At 38.9% G+C, this 23,333-nt stretch overlaps 1 protein-coding gene across 1 annotated transcript; it reads left to right on the forward strand.

Moving 5' to 3' along the window:
* Positions 1–21,268: 21,268 nt before the first annotated feature.
* On the forward strand, positions 21,269–21,771 carry LOC138890451 (uncharacterized protein At4g04775-like). The gene is made up of 2 exons (XM_070173837.1): positions 21,269–21,388; positions 21,463–21,771. Exons 1-2 carry the CDS (start codon positions 21,269–21,271, stop codon positions 21,769–21,771), a joined length of 429 nt encoding a protein of 142 aa, XP_070029938.1.
* Positions 21,772–23,333: the final 1,562 nt, after the last annotated feature.

Here is a 23,333-nt window from a genome sequence, read left to right on the forward strand (position 1 = left end):
TGAGATGAGAGGGGTTAGTCATCGTCTTCAGCACCAGTTACTTCACCACCACCCGCCTAGCCATCCAGGGGTGGCAGTCAGTTAGTTAGGGGTCGCCCCAGAGGGGGAGGTCTATCTGGTGGCGATCAGGCCCATTTCTATGCACTTCCAGGTAGACCCGATGCTATTGCTTCCGATGTTGTCATTACAAGTATTGTTTCAGTCTGCCAAAAAGATGCCTCTGTATTATTTGATTCCAGTTCTACCTTTTTTTATGTGTAATCATACTTTGCTCGTTATTTGAGTATGCCCCGTGAGTTTCTTGCTTCACCTATTCATGTATCTACCCTAGTAGGTGATACTGTTGTTGTAGACTGTGTGTACCGATCGTGTGTGGTGACTGTTGGGGGTCTGGAGACCCATGTGGATATTTTATTATTGTGTATGGTGGATTTCGATGTCATTTTGGGCATGGATTGGCTATCTCCGTGTCGTGCTATTCTGGATTGGCATGCCAAGACAATCACATTGGCTATACCGGGAGTGCCACGAATTGGGTGGCAAGGTGTGACTGACTATGTTCCCAGTAGGGTAATCTCATTCTTGAAGGCCCAACATATGGTTGGGAAGGGTTGTCTTTCGTATCTAGCCTTTGTGAGGGATGTCGGTGTAGAGACTCCTAGTATTGATTTTGTTCCAGTTGGGAGGGATTTTCCCGATGTGTTTCCTGCAGACCTATCAGACATGCCACCAGATAGTGATATTGATTTTGGTATTGACCTGGTGCCGGGCACTCAACCCATTTCTATTCCGCCGTATCGTATGGCACCAGCAGAGTTGAAGGAGTTAAAAGAGCAGTTTTAGGAACTCCTGGATAAGGGGTTCATTCGACCTAGTGTGTCACCTTGGGGTGCGCCGGTTCTATTTGTGAATAAGAAGGATGGAAATATGAGGATGTACATTTATTATAGGTAATTGAACAAAGTGACAGTTAAGAACAAGTATCCTTTGCCTCATATTGATGATTTATTCGACCAGCTTCAGGGAGCAACAATATTCTCCAAGATTGATCTCCGTTCGGGTTATCACCAGTTGAAGATCATAGACTCGGATATTCTTAAGATGGCTTTCAGGACCTGATATGGTCATTATGAGTTCTTGGTAATGTCTTTTGGGCTGACCAATGCCCCAACAACATTCATGCATTTGATGAACAACGTATTCCAGCCTTATCTCGACTCGTTTGTCATAGTCTTCATTAATGATATTCTAGTGTATTCACGTAGTCAGGAGGAGCAAGCGGAGCATTTGAGAGTTATGTTGCAGAGATTGAGGGAGGAGAAACTTTATGCAAAATTCTCCAAGTGTGAGTTTTGTCTCAGTTTAGTGGCTTTCTTGGGGCTCGTGGTGTCCAGCGAGGGTATTCAGGTTGATCCGAAGAAGATAGAGGCGGTTCAGAGTTGGTCCAGACCATCCTCAGCCACAGAGATTCGCAACTTTCTTGGTTTGGTAGGCTATTATCGTCGGTTTGTTCAGGTATTCTCATCTATCACATCGCCCTTGACCAAGTTGACTCAGAAGGATGCTTCATTTGTATGGTCGGATGAGTGTGAGGAGAGCTTTTAGAAGCTCAAGATAGCCTTGACCACAACTCCAGTGTTAGTTTTGCCATCAGCTTCAGGTTCATATACCGTGTATTGTGATGCTTCGAGAGTTGGTATTGGTTGTGTATTGATGCAAGAGGGTAGAGTTATTGCTTATGCTTCTCGTCAGTTGAAGCCCCATGAGAAGAACTACCCCGTTCATGATTTGGAGTTAGCTTCCATAGTTCACGCGTTGAAGATTTGGAGGCATTACTTGTATGGTGTGTCTTGTGAGATGTTTACTGATCATCATAGTCTCTAGCACATGTTCAAGCAGAAGGATCTTAATTTGAGGCAGCGGAGGTGTTTGGAGTTGCTAAAGGATTATGATATCATTATATTGTATCATCCGGGAAAGTCCAATGTGGTGGCCGATGCTTTGATCCGAAAGACGGTGAGTATGAGAAGTTTGGCATATATTCCAGTTGGGGAGAGACCTCTTGCAGTTGATGTTCAGGCCTTGGCCAATCGACTCGTGAGGTTGGATATTTTGGAGCCCAGTCGAGTATTAGCTTGTTTGGTTTCTCGATCTTCCTTATATGATCGCATCAAAGAGCGCTAGCATGATGATCCGCATTTGCTTGTCCTCAAGGACAAAGTTCGGTATAATGATGCCAGAGATGTGACCTTTGGTGATGATGGGGTGTTGAGGATGCAGGGCCGGATATGTGTGCCTAATGTGGATTGGCTTTGGGAGTTGATTCTGGAGGAGGCCTATAGTTAGTGGTATTCCATTCATCCAGGTGCCGCGAAGATGTATCAGGATTTGAGGCAACATTATTGGTGGAGAATAATGAAGAAGGATATTGTGGGATTTGTAGCTCGGTGTCTCAATTTTCAACAGGTGAAATTTGAGCATCAGAGACTGGTGGCTTGCTTCAGCGGATGGATATTCCAGAGCGGAAGTGGGAGCGGATCACCATGGACTTTATAGTTGGGCTCCCATAGACTTTGAAGAAGTTCAATGCTATTTGGGTAATTGGGGATCGGCTGACTAAGCCGCACACTTCATTCCTGTGTGTACTACCTATTCTTCAGAGCGGTTGGCAGAGATCTATATCCGGGAGATTGTTCGTTTGTATGGTGTCCCAGTTTCCATCATTTTAGATAGGGGCACTTGGTTTACTTCGCAGTTTTGGAGGTCTGTGCAGCGAGAGTTGGGTACTCAGGTTGATTTGAGCACAACTTTTCACCCTCAGACGGACGGGCAATACGAGTGCACTATTCAGATATTGGAGGACATGTGGCGTGCTTGTGTCATTGATTTCGGAGGGTCATGGAATCAGTTTCTACCACTTGCAGAGTTTGGTTATAAAAACAGCTACCAGTCGAGTATTCAGATGGCTCCATATGAGGCTTTGTATGAGAGGCGGTGTAGATCTCTAGTTGGTTGGTTCGAGTCGGGTGAGGCTAGGCTATTGGGGACAGACTTGGTGCAGGATGCTTTAGAAAAGGTGAAGGTAATTCAGGAGAGGTTTCGTATAGCGCAGTCGAGGCAAAAGAGTTATGCTGACAGGAAGGTTTGGGATGTGTCTTACATGGTTGGCGAGAGGGTTCTGTTGAAGGTTTCACCCATGAAGGGTGTTATGAGATTTGGGAAGAAAGGTAAATTGAATCCTCGATTCATTGGGCCTTTTGAGGTGCTTCGGAGGATTGAGGAGGTGGCTTATGAGCTTGCTTTTCCACCCAACTTGTCGAGTGTGCATCCGGTATTTCATGTTTCTATGCTCTAGAAGTATATTGAGGATCCGTCTCATGTTCTGGATTTCAGCATGGTTCAGTTAGATGATGATTTGACCTATGATGTGGAGCCAGTAGCTATTTTGGGTCATCAGGTTTGAAAGTTGAGGTCAAAGGATATAGCTTCAATGAAAGTGCAGTGGAGAGGTCGGCCCGTGGAGGAGGCTACCTGGGAGACCGAGCGGGAGATGCAGAGCAGATATCATCACCTGTTTGAGGCTTCGGATATGTTTCTTGACTCGTTCGAGGACGGACATTTATTTAAGAGGGGGAGGATGTGACGACCCGACCAGTCGTATCACGAGTTGCCGCTCCATTTCCCCCATTTATGCTTCTTATTGCTTTGTCTATTGGTTCTATATGTGATAGGGTTAGTCGGCTCGGGTTTGGAAATGATTTGGTAAGGTTTGAGACACTTAGTCTCTTTTGAGGAAGCTTAAGTTAAAAAAGACAACCGAATGTTGACTTATGTGTTAAAGGGCTTGGATGTGGATTCCGATGGTTTGGATAGCTTTGGGAGGTGATTTGGGACATAGGAGCGTGATCGGAATGTGTTTTTGAGGTCCGAGGTAGATTTTGGTATGAATTGGCGAAATTGGATTTTTGGCATTTTCCGATTGATAGGTGAGATATAAATATAGGGGTCGAAATGGAATTTCGAGAGTCGCAGTAGTTCCGTTGTATCATTGGGATGTGTGTGCAAAATTTTAGGTCATTCGGACGTGGTTTGGTTGGGTTTTTGATCAAAAGCGTAATTTAGAAGATTTTAGAATTCTTAGGCTTGAATCCGATGCGAATTCGGTGTTTTGATGTTGTTTTGAGCGTTCCGAAAGTTGGAACAAGTTTGAATGATGTTATGGGATATGTTGACATGTTTGTTTGAGGTCCCGGGGGCCTCAGATGAGTTTCGGGTGCTCAATCCGACCATTTCTTGTTGTTGTGAATTGCAGAAAAACTGCTGAGTGTTGCAGAGAAATTAGACCTTCGAGTTCGCGAGTAGGTCCTCGCGTTCGCGAAGGGTTAGCTGGTGAAGGTTGAGATTTTAGCCTTCACGTTCACGAGGAAGGCTCCGCGTTCGCGAAGGGCTGGATGATTGTGCAACGCATTCGTGATAAGGGGAGAACGTTCGCGTAGAGGAAATTGGGCAGCTGGGTTCAAGGTGTTTTGTTCATTGCGTTCGCGAGAGAGGTAACACTATCGCGAAGGGTCAAGCTGAGGAGCCATTGCATTCACGAGTGGCTGGTCGCGTTCGCATAGAGGAACTTTTTGGTCAAAGTTTGTTTGTGCTTCGCAAACGCGAAGGGTTGACCGCGTTCGCGAAGAAGGAATTGAGGCCTGGGCAGAATGCTTAAATAGTCGTCTTGTCCGCGATTTTGGGGGTTTCCATCATTTTTGAGCAATTTTGGAGATTTTTAAAGATGATTGAAGAGGGATTCAAGGGGAAACATTTGGAGGTAAGATTCATGGACTTAATACTTGATTCTAATGTGAAATCTACCTAATTAATCATGAAAATTGAGCCTAAAATTGAAGAACTAGGGCTTGAAATTAGAGACCTAGAACTTGGAATTTGAGGGGTCGTTTGTGGTTGGATTTTAATGCTTTTGGTATGAATGAACTCGGGGAGTGATAAGAAATTCATTAATGTGAATTTTATCAAATTCTGAGACGTGGGCCCGAGGGTAGGGTTTTGGTAATTTCGGGATTTGTGTTGTAAGTTGATTATTTTTGCTTGGGCTTCATTCCCTTAGCATATTTTGATGCCGTGATTCTGATTTTGGATAGATTCAACGCGAGTGGTGGCCGATTCGAGGGGCAAAGGAATCGCGGGCTAGAGTTTGGACCGGATTGAGGTGAGTAATGATTGTAAATGATGTTCTGAGGGTATGAAACCCTAGATTGCACATCGTGGTGCTATATTGAGGTGACTCACACGCTAGATAACGAGCGTGGGGTCGTGCACTCTTGGAGATTTTGATTTAGTCCGTCCTGAATGACTATTTTACCGCGTATTTGACTGAAAACTATTTACTATCATCATGTTTTGAGTTGAATGCCATATTTGGGACTCGTGCCAACTATTTGAACCCTTAGGGGATTTTATTAATATTTTCTCACTGTTTTGGCTTTATACTTGAACTCAGTCATGCTATATGATGTGGATTCATAACTCAGCCATGTTTACTCTGCTTTAACACTTAAATGATATTTTAAATGATATTTTGGGTTGAGCACCATATTTTATTGTTGCCCGAGTGGCTGTGAGATTTTGACTGAGTAAGGCCGAGGGCCTGTGATTTGTACGCCACAAGGTGACTTGTTGATATGAGGCCGAGATCTTAGTGATGATACCACGAGATGACTTGATATTGCGCTTGGGCCGTAAGGGGGACCTCCAGTAGTTTGCACACCCCTAGTAAGTACGGGTACCCATTGTGATGTGAGATATAGCCCGAGGGGCTGGTATTGTTTTGAGATATTGCCCGAGGGGCGGATTAGTTGACATTGTGCCTGAGGGGCGATCCTTATGTGTTTATCTTTCCTATTTTCCTGTCATTTACTTGCTTAATTTTTAAAAAGGCATTTTATAAAGTTTAAAATTGAACTCAGTGACTTTACACATCTTTACTGCTTCACTGTTTTTACTGGCCTTTACCGCTTTCTTATAACATGTTATGTGCCTTACATGATTTCTTACTTCTGAGCCTTTATTTATGATTATTACTCACTGAGTTGGAGTACTCACTTTACTCCATGCACCCCGTGTGCAGATTCAGGCGCTGCTGATCCTGCTCGCGAGGGTTGAAAGCTCCCAGCAGATTTTGGAGTTCACGAGGTAGTTGCTCGGCGTTCGCAGCCCCGTGCTTCTCCCTCTTTATATCATTTCTTTTCTTTTATTAGTGATTCTGTAATAACTTTGTAGACTCTTTAGACTTGTAGTGTATTAATAGATGCTCATGACTGGTGATACCCCGGTATCGGGTTTTGTTGGGTTTGTTTTCCGCAAATTGTATTGTTCACTGCTTATTTTGGAATTTATCATGTTTAAGACTAAATACTTATTTCTTAATTGCTTAAAAACAAATTAAAAATGTGTCGGATGGACTTATCTTCACGAGAGGCGCCATCACGATCGGGTCCGGGTTTAGGGTCATGACACATTCATTAATTGTGAGCTTAGTGAATTAATTTATTTGTGGCTATTGAAAAAGTACCAAGCTACTGAAAGATGATTTAATATAACACATTGTTTAACCAGAAAATAGGAATTTTGGTCAAAACTTAATTTTAGAAGAACTCGGGTTACTGATAATCAAATAAGGAAATAATAAAAAAGAAGAACTGAATTGAAATGTAACTGAGTAAGCAAAATAATGCAAAGTAAATCAGTGTATTCCAATAATAATCCGTGTCCCCATACAAATATTATTTCTCTCCTTTTATAGCTATTTCTAAGTACTACGTTTCTTTCCTCTCATAATAGAGCCATTATTAATTAATGGCATTAATGTAGCGTTATAATTGACAATCGTAATTGTTTCGTGAAAATTCTATAACGTTCCCATCACTGATGCTCATTAATTATAGATAATACGCATTAGTATTTTTTGCCAACTAGATTCATTCCTTCGATGTCTCTTCAAATCATCAAGAGATTCGAGTAACCGATCCTTCTTGTTTTCTTGAATCTTTGCCCGTGCCTGTTAAGGCTCGTGGCTCTTTGAATACTCTTTGTTAGCTGCCATTCTTCCATTGACCCACGTGTCTTGACATGTCAACATATAATTAATTCCAAAGGTTAACTTAATTTTTCCCAATACAGATAGTCCCCCCCACTTGCCATTTATTCAGCAATTGAATATTTGGGAAGTGGATCTCATTAAAGCGGAAATTTTTGCCGCAATTCTCAAGCATCATTACACCTTCTCCAAAACTGATGCTTCGCATGTCACTTCCATTTAATACATGTGACACATGGTGGTTTTTGATTGGTTCTGCAGTCCTTCAGCGTCTTTTAAGGCTTTTTACGGCTTCATCAATCACGAAGTGGCCGTTTTATTATGACATTCTCATCATTACCTTTTTGTTTGATGGTTGCTTCTGAGTATAAATAAATCATTTGTCTCTTCTTTCTTAGAAAAGTTTTCCATCTTTAACTTATTCAATATCCTTCTCTTCTTCGTACAGCTATGTCTTCTTCAAACCCCGATCCTAAAAATGTTCTTATCATAGATGAACTTCTTCTTGCTCCGACTAGGAGCAGGAGAGGGGGTAGGCTATGTAGCTTAGGGTCAATTTCCATTCGAGGTTCTTCTTCTTCTCTACCTAGTTCTACTCCTCCTTCATCTTCTAGAACTAGGGTTTCTCTTACACATAGGTCTTCTGCCAAAAGTAGGGATTCCAATGAACCAATACGTGAACATATAGTAGATGAAATTGTCCCTTCTGAACTTTATTTTTATATTGATAGAGAATCAATTAGAAATCAGGTTTCCTCTATGTCATCTCATGATCGTGCCGATGTCTATCCTTCACATATTACTGAAGGTTTGATCTCTGATGTCCGTAGGGATTGTTATTGGAGGTTTGATTTCCCAATTCTGATTCCTAATGCAAATCAAAGGATTACTTCTTTCAAGGTTGGCTTTTCTTTCGTGTATACAAACCCTTTTACATTAGACTTTAGACCCCCCATTGATCCAGTTATCATTGAATTCTGCCGTTTCTTCAATGTATGTTTAGGACAAATTGGCCCTATTGTATGGAGGGTAGTTGCATGTTTAAGGTATTTGGCTAATTTAGTTCAATTGCATTTCACCTTGTTTCATCTAATACACCTCTACTCCCCTAAGTTATTACTCCATGGGATTTTTACTTTGGTGGCGAGGAATAAGAGGGTATTAGTCAGCCCTGAGGGTGATAAGGATCGTGGTTCGTATGCCCGATTTGTTGCTGCTCCTACATCAGGGTTAGTAGGTGAAGAAAATTTGCCATTCCCTGAAAAGTAAAATTTTGCACGTAAGTTTTCTTTACAACTTTTTTTTTCAAAATAGGGTTTGCACTTCTCGTGACTGTTTTGCTTTTCTTTTTTCAGCAACCATGGGAACTATTGAAGAGATTCCCAATTTTCATGGTTGGGTAGAGAAATTGTTAACCATAGCTTCGATGGAAGTTATATCTTGGAAATACCTCTCAAACAGGTTTGGATGGAAGGTTAAAACTCACGGTAAAATTTTATTCTTTTCCTTCTCGTTTTATTCATTCTTTCTTTAGAATGTACTTAACCCTTTTTTTTATCAGGGTTTCCTATTCGTGGTGTAAGTGTTGAGTCGATCGCAGCTTCTAGACTTTCTTTGGAAAGAGCTCAGAAGATAATCTTGAGTTCTTCATCGAAAAGGAAAGCTGACAAACCCCAGGATTCTAAAGAGGAGGAGGAACGGGATGTAAATTATTTGGTTAAAAGGCCGCGGGCTGGAAGACGCGTCATTTCGGATGACGAAGTTACTCCTCCCCGTTCTATTCCCATGACCGAGCCTGTTGAAGCCACTTTAGTGAGTTCTGACGAAGATACTCCTATGACAGCTCATGACTTTGATGAACAACTTTTTTCACGTGGGTTTGATAGTGAAGGCTTTGATTTGGTATCTGATGAAGTACCTCTTGCTTCTTTCCCCATATCTGTCCCAATGGAACGCTCTTTGCCTATTTTTACTGCTGCTGTTTCTTCTTTGCCTCAAGCCATTATGACTTCCTCTACAATCCCCGCTACTAATATTTCTTGAACTGAAGTTGGTTCTTCAAGTGGAAGTAGAGTGATGAAACAAATTACCATTGAGGTTTCTGCCGATATTAATCTTTTGAAGAAGTCAGGCCAAACTGACGTATGGTTGAACCCCTTGATTGGTCCGGTTGATAAGTCCAAGTTAGACAATCATAGTTCTTTGACTTGGATGAATGACATTGTGCAATCATCATTGAAGGTATTAGCTTCTTTTCATGTTCTATTCCATTTTCCTTTTGCTAAGATTCTTATTATTATATTTTTTTGTAGATCAATCTCATCGGTACGGAGATTATGAAAAGGGTTTCCCCGACAGAACAATTGATGCATGATTACCAGATTGAAGCAGATAATTGGAAAGAATAGTTGAAAGTCTTCAGCTTAAGATGTAAGTTTTAGAAGAAAATAAATGTACCTTAGAGCAGCAGCTAAGAGTCATGGCATCGGAGCTAGCAGTTGAGAAAGCTTCTTCCAACTAGGCGGGCAAGGATAAAAACCTCATCGAGTCATTTTTTGCTGAACAACTCTCAAAAGCCACTGAAGAGATCAGAGGTCTGAAGGCCTTGTCGAATGAGAAAGAGGTTTATGCTGGTGAGCTTGTTCAAACACTCACCCAGACCCAAGAAATCTCCGAGTGTCTTCTGATAAGGTCAGATTTTTGGAGAGTTCTCTTGCCCCTTTACAATCTTCTTACGATGTTGCTTTGGTTGAGAGGGAAGAGTTCAAGAGTGAAATTGATCAATGGGAAAGAGACTACGAGGCTCTTGAGGGCAAAACTGTTGTTGAAGTAAGTTGGACCATTTTGAACACGCGCCATGATACCCTTGTGGAGGTTAGCCAAGAGGGTTTTAACTTGAATGCTGAGTTAGCAAAAATTAAAGAGACCATTGAAAAAACTTAGCAAGGCCAAAGTTTCTATTCACCCATGGCTGATACTCTCGAGAATATTGAAGCTAATCCTGGTGCGGTGGATGTCCCAACTCCTTTTGACCAAATCAAGCATTCTGTTGCTAATGATGCCGTCTAGAATTCTTTTTCAGAACCTGCTCCACAGTGAAAGTTTATTTGTAAAGTTTGACTCTTTTTTTTCTTTTTGGTGGAATGTTTGGTGGTTTTACCCCTGGTCCCATTTTAGGGGTAATGTTTTTGGTAACAACGTATCCCCAAGTCTTTTTGGGGATTTTGTAATGACAATTAGGTTATGACTAAGTTTATACTTAGTTTTAACTTAATATTATAAATTTTTTGTTTTAACTTATTATATCTTTGACTTGAGTTTCTGTTATACTCTTTCAATGATTTGCCCTTGTATTGTTTCTTTATAAGTTTAGGGTCTTGCTTCTATTTAATTTCAATGTGTGGGTTTTTGTTTTACCCTTTTAACTTTTTGCATTTTTAGAAATGCTTAGTTAGCTTCATGGATTTTTGAATCGAACATGAATTATAAAAGAGGCCATTTTATATACGACACTTAATGAAGAAGACGTCTCAACTTCATAATGGTGTAAACATACGAAAAGAGAAATAGGAACACACATATTTATTGGAAAAACTGTGATAAAAGTTTTCATTCAAACTTTGTCAAGCTTAAATAACACCTTACATATATTTAAATATCTTCTATAACTCTTCCATAACTGTTTTCTTTACAACAGATTTGTAAAAATAAATCTAAGGGTTTCTTTACGACCCATGGCTAAATACTGCCTTTAACCTAAACATTCATAGGAGTTAGAAATTTGTATCCACGAGTGTATTCATCATAGGTTTTTGGATCAGGCTTGCATTTTTTGGCTCGTGACTTTGCTCCAAACTTGATATTTGTTTAGTAGACTTTAGGCTTGACTTAAAATTTAATTGTTTCAGCCTTCTTTGCCTTCCTTTTATATATATCATATGTATATTATATAGTTCCCCAAGTGTTTGAGTTTTGAAGTATGAAATCTAGAGCACTTGATTATTCCTTCCATGCGGTCCTTTTCCTAAAAAGGAAAAATATACGGGACTCGAAGGTACAATTTTAGATGAAGAGTGCTTAACCCATTTAAATTTCCATCAGAATAGTTGTAACCCTAGACCGGGAATTATGTTCTTTCCATGTGTCTTTCAGGTCGTAATTCATCATTTAGTGTGAGCCAGATTTTTTCCTATCATCTAAAAACGTTAGTAAAACTACAATTCAAAAATAAAAATCATGAGTGGGGATACCTGACCATTGGTATTTCTTTTCCTTAGAAGTAGTATTTCTTTAAATGAACAACATTCCAATTTAAAGGTAGAATCTTGCCATCCAAAGTTTCAAGCTCGTATGCTCCTTTTCCTGCGATACTATGAATCTTGTAAGGCCCTTCCCAATTTGGACTCAACTTTCCTACATTGGCTACCCTCGTGGATTGGAAAAATTTCTTGAGTACGTAGTCCCCAATCTTGAAGTATCTGATACGAGCTTTATGATTTTAATACCGCTCAATAACTTGTTTTTGCGCTGCCATCCTTATTAATGTGGTTTCCCTCCTTTCTTCAAGTAAATCCAGGTTTACCCGCATCTCTTCTTCGTTTGACTCATCGGTAGCTTAAGTATATCTCATACTTAGCTCCCCAATTTTGACTGGAATTAAGGCTTCAGCACTGAATACAAGTGAAAATGATGTTTCTCCCGTAGTTGTTTTTGCTGTTGTTCGGTAAGCCCACAAGACTCTAGGTAGTACCTCTCACCAATTGCCCATTGATTCTTCTAGTCTTTTCTTCAAATTATTGATAATGACTATTCATTGATTCAGCTTGTCCATTACCCCCCGGATGGTAAGGTGTCGAGGTAATCCTTTTAATTCGCCAACTTTGGAAGAATTATGTGATTTGTGCACCTATGAATTGCGGGCCGTTATCACATACGATCTCCTTTGGCACCCCAAATCGGCATATGATGTTTCATCAGATGAAATCTCTAACCTCTTTTTCTTGTACCTATTTGAAGGCTCCTGCTTATACCCATTTAGTAAAATAGTCAGTGAGTACTAACAAAAATCTTACCTTGCTTTTGGTAGTGGACCTACGATATCTATCCCTCACTTCATAAAAGGCCATGGTGCAATAATTGGATGTAACAATTCAGCTGGTCGATGCATGTTGTTGCCATATCTTTGGCACTTGTCACGTTTAGCCACAAAGATTTCCGCCTCTTCTTCCATTTTGGCCAGTAATAGCCAGCTCTAATTATGGTTTTTACTAAAGATCTCCCTCCACCGTGATTTTCACAATGTCCCTCGTGCATTTCTTTCATCACATATTCCATTTGAGAAGGCCCGAGACATCTCACTAGAGGGCCATCGAACATCTTTCGATATAAATTGACTTGAATTAAACAGTAACGAGCAGCTTTTTGGCGAAGTGCTTGAGCCTTTTTCTTATCTTCAGGTAGTATTCCATACTACAAAAAATTGACAATCTCGTTTCTCCAATCCCAAGTTAGATTATTGTAATTTACCTCGTTTTTGTCTTGATCCAGCACTAAATAAAACAAATGTATCACGGAAGCATTTTCTTCATTTGTTACTTCTGCAGCGGATGGAAGATTATCTAGAGTGTCTGCCTCAACATTTTCTTCCCTTGGTATTTGCGTGATTTTCCAAGTTTGGAATTGTCTAACTAAATCCTGTGCCTTTTTCAGGTATTATTGTATCCTTGCCTCTCTATCCGTATAAGTCCCATGCATTTAGTTAACTACAAGTTGCGAATCGCTTTTGATTATGACCTGCTCTATTCCGAGCTCTCGTGCCAATTCTAAACCTGCAATTAGAACTTCATATTCTGCCTCATTATTAGTGATTGGATGAAATTTTATTGCTTGTCGTATGGTTTCACCCGCAGGTGGTACCAGGACAAGGCCTAGGCCTGCTCCTTTTACATTTGATGACCCGTCAGTAAATAAGGTCCAAGTACCTGGATAAGATCCGTTAAATACCTGCAGTTTTTTTTCTGCCTCCAATTGTATCCCCTGGCTAAAATATGCCACGAAATCTGCTAAAACTTGTGACTTTATTGCAGTTCTAAGTTGATATGTAATGTCATATTCACTTAGTTCTATATCCCACTTGGCTAATCTAGCCGATAACACTTGTTTATGCAATATATTACGTAAGGGGTAGGCGGTTACCATAGATATAAGATGGCATTAGAAGTAAAGTCTTAATTTTCTAGATGCCATAATTAAGACTAATGCATGTTTCTCTAAATGAGAATATCGAATCTCAGCATCTAGCAAAGATTTGCTAACATAATAAATCGGAGATTGTTTACCTTGGTTTTCTCAAACTAATACGACACTTACCAATACTTCTAAAACTGCAAGGTAGATAAGTAATTTCTCCCCATTTTTTGGTTTGGCTAGCAATGGTGGATTTGACAGGTACGCCTTTAAATCTTTAAGCGCTTGTTGACATTCTTTAGACCATTCAAAATGATTTTGCTTTCAAAGCTGAAAAGAATTTGAAGCACTTTTCTGATGACTTGGAAATTAACCTTCCCAAGGCTGCTATTCTTCCTGTCAGCCTTTGTACTTCTTTTTTGTTCGTAAGTATATCCAGGATTTCTTCAATAGCTTTAATTTGCGCGGAATTTACTTCAAAGCCACAGTTAGAAATAAGAAATCCCAAGAACTTACCTGATGACACGCCAAATGCATATTTCTCAGGATTTAACTTCATGTTAAATTTACGAAGAATCTGAAATGTATCAGTCAAGTGTTGAATATGATCCCCTGCTTGTTGTGATTTGACTAGCATATCATCTATATACACTTCCATAGTTTTTCCTAGGTGTTCTTGAAATATTTTGGTCACTAGCCTTTGGTATGTGGCTCCAACATTCTTTAATTCAAACGACATAACTTTGTAACAGTAAGTCCCCCTGTCTGTGATGAAAGAAGTTTTTTCTTCATATAGAGGACCCATTTTAATCTGATTATATATATCCTGAATAGGCATCTAAAAAACTTAATAATTCATGCTCTGTAGTAGCATAAATTAGTTGATCTATGTGCGGTAATAGAAAAGAATCTTTAGGGCAGGCTTTTTTTAGATCAGTATAATCTACACAGACTCGACACTTATCATTCTTTTTGGGTACTACTACAATATTAGCCAACCAATATGGATACTTTACCTCGCGGATGGACCCGATTTTTAAAAGTTTTTACACATCATCTTGAATCACCTGATTCTTGAAGGAGCCTTGCTTCCTTTTCTTTTGTTTGACATGTGGGTATGATGGGTTTTTATTTAATTTGTGAGTCATTACCTCTGGTGGTATACCTATCATATCTGAATGGGACCAAGCAAAACAATCTGCGTTAGCCTTTAAAAATTCAATCAACTTATGTTTCATCTATGGACTGAGGTTGGTTGCAATGTAGACTTTTCTGTCCGGCCAATGTACAAATAGTACCACAGCTTCCAGTTCCTCGATCGTTGTTTTGATATTTCATTTTCCTCTAGTTCCTGAATAATATTGGGCCTCGAGTCTACATCTGTTTGCCCATCTTCAGTTGAGGTTCGTGTTGCTGCGTCCTCAACTGAATTCTGTGATTGCTATTTTTCGTCACTTTTTGTGTTTGAATCTGCCACAGAATTAATGCTTCGTGAAGCTTGTTGGTCACCACAGATTTGCCGTATTCCCCATTGTGATGGAAACTTGATAACTTGATGTAAGGTAGATGGAACAACGTCCATTTCGTGCATCCATGGTCTGCTGAGAATCATATTGTAAGCCATATCCATTTCTAGTACCTAAAATTTGGTATCTTTGACTAGTCCTTCTACAAATATGGTGAGTATTATCTCTCCTTTTGTTACGACGCTCGAGTTGTCAAAACTAGACAAGGTGTGTGCCTTGGGTATCAGCTTATCATCGGCTTGCATCTCGTTTACCACTCTTAACAGAATGATATTCATGGAACTACCTGGATCAATCAATACTCGTTTTACATTAGTTTCATGTACAAGTAAAGATATTACCAGTGCATCATTATGCGGGGTTAGCACGCCATCTGCATTATCAAATGTATTACTATCTTCTTCCAAAACCTATCGAACTCGCTTCCCGTGTGTAACTGTAATTTTTGACACTTTCTTTGCTGCCGTGTATGTTATGCCATTGATCTCTTCTCCTCCACTTATGACAATAATCGTCCTTTTTGGTGAAGGAGGTTTTAGTCTCTTGCCTATTCTTCATATATGCTTGCTTTCCCTTTTCACTAAACAATTCAGTTAATATCCTTGTTTTAATAAATGTTCTACTTCACTTTGCAGCAATCTACAATCCGCTATTTTGTAACCATGATCATTGTGAAACCCGCACAAAAAATTAGGATTTCGCCTATTTGGGTTTGATCTCATTTCCTTTGGCCGCTGTACCTTATCCCCCATGCTCCTTAAAACAACCACCAACTCGGATGTGCTAATATTAAAACTGCAACCACCGATCTTTACCTTCGAGCTTCTATCATCATCTCGCGTCTCTCGCGTGTTTCATTCTTTTCTGAACCTTGATGATGAACCTGACTCTCTATCTCTTGATCTATGACCACAACTTGGGTTTTCCTGTTTTGAACGCGAGTCTCTTCCTGCTAGTCCCATGTAAGGCTCGTACCTGTTTTTTCCAGACCTTTTTTTTAGTTTCAACTCGTCTTAAACTCACCCTTTCATCTTTTAGAGTCTGAATGATAATATCTTCTTCTATCCGCAGCTCCATGTTGTATCTGTTATAAATATCATTTCAAGTTGTTGCTGGAAATTCTTGTAAACTTTCATTGAGTCTCCTCGTGGCTTCTGAGTTTTTTCATTTAGATTACTGGCAAAGGCCATAGCTTCCCAGTTATCAGGTACACGTGGTAACATCATCCTTTCACGCTGGAATCTGTCTACGAATTCCCTGTGCAGCTCCGTATCTCCTTGTTTTATTTTGAAAATGTCCTCTATTCATTTTTCAACTTTTTGAGCTCCCAAGTGTGCTTTTATAAATGGATCTACAAGCTCAGCAAAAGAATCTATAGAATTTTTGGGTAAAAGAGAGTACCATATTAATGCTCCCTTTGTGAGCGTTTCTCTGAATTTTTTGACCAATACTGATTCAATTTCTTGGTTGATCAAGTCATTTCCCTCTACACCAGTTGTAAATTATAACGACCTGACTGGTCGTTTTGCTTTTTGGAACCTTGTTCCCCTATATAAGACTTCCCGTACTTGCTTTTACTGATTTATCACTTGCGGGAATGGTTGGTTCAGGATTTGGAAGAGTTTGGGTTGAAATTAGAACACTTGGTTCATCAAGGTTGGCTTAAAAGACCAAGTTTGACTTTGGAAAACATTTTGAGTAAACGACCTCGGAATCCGGATCTGAAGATTTCAACAGATTCATATGATGTTTTTGGACTTGGGCGTATGTCCAGATCGGGTTTTAGATGACCCGGGAGCGTTTTGGTGCCTAATATTGAAAGTTGATTCCTTAAGGATTTTGAAGTTCTTAAATACTTGGTTTGGAGCGGGTTTTTGTGTTTTCGAGGTCCGAACGGAGTTTCGAGATCGGGAATAGTTCCGTATTGCTATTTAAGACATGCATGCAAAATTTGGTGTCAATCCGAGTAGTATAAGTGTGTTTCGTCGCATTGGAAGTAAATTGAAGAACTTGAAGTTCATAAGTTTGATTCAATGGGTTTTAGGGGGTGATTCTTAGATTTAGCGTTGTTTCGGGCATTCCGAGGGTTCGAGCGAGTCTGTTTTATGATTTCAAAATTGTGTGTATGTTCGGGCAGGGACCGGGGGCCCCGAGCATCAATCGGGCAAGGCTTGAGTGAAGTTAAAATTTTTGAAAAGGAGCTGAAGCTCCGGTCTTTTTTGATAACCGCACTTGCGGTTGGTCAGCCGCAAGTGCGAGACCGCAGAAGCGGCCGTGCTCTCGTAGAAGCGGCCACGCCCAAAGATGTAGAAGTGGCTAATCTTCCGCAGAAGCGGTTTTCTCCCCGCAGAAGCGGCCCAGCTAAATTTCCCCAGAAACGGACACTTTTCCACAGATGTGGTGGGCGCAAGTGCGGCCCAGACCACAGATGTGGAAATCACTGAAGCAGTGACCTTCATTTATTGCGGGTGTTAGCCATTTTTGGATCATTTCCAGTCATAAGTTGGGCGATTTTGGGGCTCTCGAGAGAAGATTTTCACGTAGCATCTTGAGGTAAGTTATTCCTACTTATTTTGAGTTTAATACTTGGGTTTTAGGTAGATTAACACACAAAGATTAGTGAAAAATCATGGGATTAGAGTAAAACTAGGGTTTTGATAGAAAACAAGATTTAACCACGAAATTTGTTACGGAATAAAGTAGAAATCATATATTCTTGATCCTTAGGTTATATAGAGAACAACTTTCTTCGAAAAATTCTGGAATCCGGCACGTGGGCCGAGGACGGATTTTAGGAAACTTGTGTTTAGGGTTGTGAAATTACTTTAATAGTTAGAATGCGAACTTGTGAGCTTTTATTGACTAGTTCCTACCTCGTTTAATTAGTTTTGGATCGTTCAGCTCCAAATTGTGGGTTTGAGCACGTTCTTGATATTGGAAGTATGCTTTGGAGCGAGGTGAGTCTCCTTTCTAACCTTGTAAGAGGGAATTGTCCCCATAGGTGAAATAATTGAATAATTTGCCACTAAATGCGGGGGCTACGTACGCACTAGGTGATGAGAGTCAGTGAGTAGCCACTATTATGCTTAAGTCCGGGTAGTCTAGGACCCAAAAGTATGCCTTATGTGCTATTCATGTAACTTTATGGTCAATTTGGATTGCTTAAATCGTGTTGAGAGTGGTAAATGAATTTATAAAGAGTAACATCCTTTTCTTGACCTTTTAAAGAGAAGTTGACATTTCTTTGAGTAATTGCTTCCCTGATATATTCCTGTCTGACTGTTCGTTATGTTTAATTATATTTGACCGCATCGCATGTATGATTTGCGAGTGGGGTAATAAATGCATCTATGGTTCGTGTCGTTCGACCCTCCGGCAGTGCACACTTTATTTTTATGTTGGATCAGACCCTATGACCTCGGCACTATTTGCGCATGCTTCTTGCTCGGTATTTTCTGTGATTTGAACTGTGTTAAATGCCCCTAAATGTAAATGGCTACATGTGATATTATCTAGGAAAGAACCCATCACTTCTTGCTATAAATTGTTATTTATTTGTGACATCAATGCTTAGCATAACACTTTCTTATATTATTTGACCCTAGTAAGTGTCAAGTCGACCTCTCGTCATTACTTCTTCGAGATTAGACGGGATACTTGCTGGGTATATGTTGTTTATGTACTCATACTCTGCTTTTGTACTTAATAGTACAGGATCTGAGGCAAGTATATCTAGCTACCAGTCTGGTGTGCATTCTTGATCGTAGCCCGAGATTCCACGGTGAGCTGCTCCCTTCCTATGCTGTTCAGCAGCATGATGGAGTCTCTTTTTGCTTTTGGCTGTCTATTATATTTCAGACAGTAGGATATATTTATTTTTTTGTTTATTCTACTAGATGCCCATATGCTTGTGACACTAAGTCTTGACACGCACATTGGAAGACTATTCTTTTGGATTGTATAATTATTATTGTACGTTGCTAATTATCACTTGTTTTAAATTCAAAATTTAGAAATTGCTATAATTGTTTTAGTAAAGTAAAACTAGAACTCACTAATATTTTCGCGTTGGCTTGCTTGACAATGGTGTTGGATGCCATCACGACCTGTGGTGAAATTGGGTCATGACATAAATGCGGTTATGTGATCCCGTGGTTCAGTTGTTCCATCATATTTCGGAATATCGGGCATCTTAAAGTTCTTTGGAATTGGTAAAGGAGCGACACTTGGCTTCCAAGGTTATTGAGAGTATTTATCTATATCTATTCCCTTGATTACAGGCGGCACTCCAGGTATCTGCTCTATGCAATCGCTCTGCTCCTTGAGCTATTTCTATAAAGTTAGTACTAAATTTTATAAATCAGAATTGACTGGGTTACCTGAGCCTCTATCACGAGATTCGCTAGGAGTTCCTCCACTGCAACGAGTCCTGAGTGAGGATTTTCCACGGTGTTGTTGTTTGGAGTTGGTGTTGGTGGTGCAGCACCTGACAACTAGTTAACAAAAGCCTGAAGAGCGTTACTAACCTGTTGGGCCATTATTTTTTTCAAAGTTTCATTAATAGCTTAATTATTTTCAAACTGCTCATTCGTATTTGATTCAGATCATCAGGAGTCCCCTCTCGAGATTGTCGAGGAGAGTTTCGTGGAGATAGAGCTGAAGTTCCTTCACCTTGTTGATTCTCCTGACGTTGCTGATTTTCTTGGTGTTGTAAATCTTGTTTTGACAAAAGAGTCGATTTAGAAAGTAAAAGATTATCAAATTCCCGGTAACTGAACCAATTTGTTTAACCAGAAAATAGAAATTTTGGTCAAAGCTTAATTTTAGAAGAACTCGGGTTATTGATAATCAAATAAGGAAACAATAAAAAAGAAGAATTGAATTGAAATGTAGCCGAAAGCAAAATAAAGCAAAGTAAATCAATATATTCCAATAATAATCCGTGTTCCCATACAAATGTTATTTCTCTCCTTTTATAACTATTTCTAAGTACTACGTTTCTTTCCTCTCATAATAGAGCCATTATTAGTAATTAATGGCATTAATGTAGCGTTATAATTGACAATCGTAACTGTTTCGTGAAGATTCTATAATGTTCCTATCACTGATGCTCATTAATTATAGATAATACGTATTAGTACTTTTTGCTAGTTAGATTCATTCCTTCGATGTCTCTTCAAGTCATCAAGAGATTTGAGTAACCGATCCTTCTTGTTTTCTTGAATCTTTGCCCGTGCCTGTTAAGGCTTGCGGCTCTTTGAATACTCTTTGCCAGCTGTCATTCTTCCATTGACCCACGTGTCTTGACATGTCAGCACATAATTAATTCCAAAAGTTAACTTAATTTTTCCCAATACACATATACGACAGTGTCTTAAATAGGTGGTTACTGAGCCGATTACATATTTTAAATTTGAAAGCAGAAGGAAGTGAATTTAGTTAGTATTTAGCAAAAAAAATAAAAATAAGTGGGCCAATCCCACCACTTACTCCTTGGTTAGAGATTATAATTAGTTTAGTAGAAAAAAGAAGTAATTGAGGTTTAGTTTTTTATACATATACATACATACATTCATATATATATATATATACAGGTATCATGTATATATATATATATTATAACGAAGGAATTTTCCAGAAGAAGGGACGACAGACGGCAGCAATAGCACTGGTAAAATAAAAACGATTCACAAACAGGTATCATGTATATATATATATATTATAACGAAGGAATTTTCCAGAAGAAGGGACGACAGACGGCAGCAATAGCACTGGTAAAATAAAAACGATTCACAAACAGGTATCATGTCTATGCTACTGTAGTTCACTTGCTATTTGTCAGTAAGTGATAGCATTCACGAGTAAGCCAATGATTAGGGGAGACAATATAAATTGACAGTGCTTGAATAGTAATGAAGTTAAACAATAAAATTTGGGATTTAGATTGTTACACTGGTACGAAATACTCTACTACTTTTCTTGTATGCTATAGTGTCCTTTTAATTAGCTCGAAAATAGATAGCCATTGAGTGGAAGTAATAATTAGATAACGGAAAAGGGTATGATATGTCCCTCTACTATTGACAATTGTTTAAAAATATCCTTCGTTATACTATCGGGATATAAAACCCCTCACTGTTACACTATTAAACAAAAATGCCCCTAATTAGACGGCATAGACACGTGGCGTAACCATAAAGCTGAAGAGAATCTGGTTCTTTTAATAACCCAACCCGCTCCGACCCACTAAATTGACCCACCCTTCTAAACTAAAAACACGGCTTAGAACCCTAATTTCGTCCCACCCTTAATAGAGAAAAATCGTCCTCTCTCTCGCTATTATTCAAAATTCATAAATCCAAAACTAAAGATTCAGTCTCTAAGGTTCGTCTCCTCTGTATTACTCAAAATTCGTAATTCCAAAACTCAAGATTCAGTTTCAATTGTGGGTTCAATGTCCGATTCAATTGCTACATCGAAGAGGATTTACCATTCTGGGGAGATTGCCAAGAACTTCAAATCAACCACAGCTCAAAATCCTGGAAGGAGATTCTATAAGTGTGCTAAACCTGAAGTAAGTGTTAATTTTGCGTGCGATTCATAATTTGAAGGTATGATACAAATTTCGTAATTGGTTGTTTTTGTTAGAATGAGTCGTGCAGATTTTGGGAATGGCAAGACGAAGCCTACCCAGACAGAGCATTGATAAAAATCAATAAGTTGCAGTGCAAATTAGATGCTGCTAATGTGACAATCAATATGTTGAATCAGTTATTGGAAACGTACAAAGTTGAAAGGGACAAATTGCTGGAAAAGGTTGATGTATTAGAGGCTGTAAAAAATATTGAAGTGAATAAAGCAAGGGAGATAAAAGAGAAATTATTGAAGATGAAGATGTTTGTTTTGATATCGTTTGCACTGTTTGCTGGCTTTGTTGCGGCAATGATGATGAAGTAATGCATTAATTAAGACCAATTTTGGACAAGTTATTGCGAACAAATTATTGTGTTTGATGAAGTTAAATATTGTTGATGAAATGTATTGTGTAGTGCCTGTTGAAATGTGTAGTTGGTATTGTTTATGTTGCCTACTGATATTTGTAGTGCCTACTGATATGTGTAGTGCCTATTGAAATGTATTGTGTAAAATATAGTGCCTACTTTAGTGTATTTTTTATGAAGTTTAATGTTGTTGTGATGAAGTTATGAAAATATTTCTACTTTGTGTAAGGCCTACTAATTTGTAATGCTTTTTCATGTTGCATTGTTACTGAAAAACTGTATCATTTCAACACAGTTTTACTGCACTATCTAGAATAACTTATTGTGAATTCTAGTCAATAAACACATAAACCTGTATCATTTCAAAACTACAACACCGTTAAGATAATTTCAACATAGTTTTACTGCACTATCGAGGACAAGTTATTGTGAATTCTAGTTGATGTGTAATCACCTAAACCTGTATTATTTCAAAACTACAGTCTACATCATTGTTAAGACCAAAAGATCACAGAGACAATTGATGGAATAAATATAGCACATTCATCCAATTGACGGAATAAATACAACACATTCAAAACTACAGCATTGTGCAAACTTAAAAGGGACAATTGACAGAATAAATACTAGTCAATAAGCATTTAAGTACTGTTATCATAGTAGTTACAATACCAAATGGATGAATGGATGTCATATTATAACAATAAAAACTTATACAACCAAATCATAATATGACATCCAAATGCAGTACCAATATTAACAAGTTTGCAGCAAAGTTTGTAGTTAATACATCCCATCAAAACACAAAAAAAGTTCAGTTTGGTCATCAATTTCCTTTCCTTGGCTTAATCTTCCCAATCCTCTGTTGGCTTTGTTTTTCTAACTGATTTGCAGTTGTAGCAGGTTTTCCTTTCAAGCTTAAAGATGGTGGTGAGTCTGGAAGGTTTGTCGGATCACTCATACCAGTGTGATCACCAGTGAAGGTGATTGACCTTGTACCAGTGGGTATTGGTACCTGCTGTCTCATCTTACGTCTTGTATTGACTTGTGATATCACTCTTGGCCTTAGTACAACATCTTGATCAATCTCTAGATCCTTGTTTGATTGGCCAATACTCCTAACTCCAGGTATAGGCATGAACCTAAAGTCATTGTCTTGATTTGGTTGACTGATTGGAGGGGCTGAACAGTTAATGTCCTTTTCAGTTTCTTCATCTATCAAAGTTCTTGGCCTCTTTGTTTGTTGTTTTCCCTTTCCTTTTCCCTTTGGTTGCTGAAAGAAAATCCAAGTTAGAAAAATAAAATAAGTTCAAATTTCCGTAAATAAATATTCAAATAAGATTTTACTTGTGTGATGACCCAAAAGGTCATCACTCATTTTGAAAGAAAATTCTGTATTTCAAGGCCTTAAAAATCTCTTTTTGTCTCACCTCGATTTGCATGCGTAGTCCCGACGCATTTTTGGAAAGCTTTTATGTGAAAACTAAGTAAAATAAGAAAATTGACTTTTAAAATTGA

Source organism: Nicotiana sylvestris, chromosome 4 (assembly GCF_000393655.2).
Source record: "Nicotiana sylvestris chromosome 4, ASM39365v2, whole genome shotgun sequence".
Classification (NCBI taxonomy): domain Eukaryota; kingdom Viridiplantae; phylum Streptophyta; class Magnoliopsida; order Solanales; family Solanaceae; genus Nicotiana; species Nicotiana sylvestris.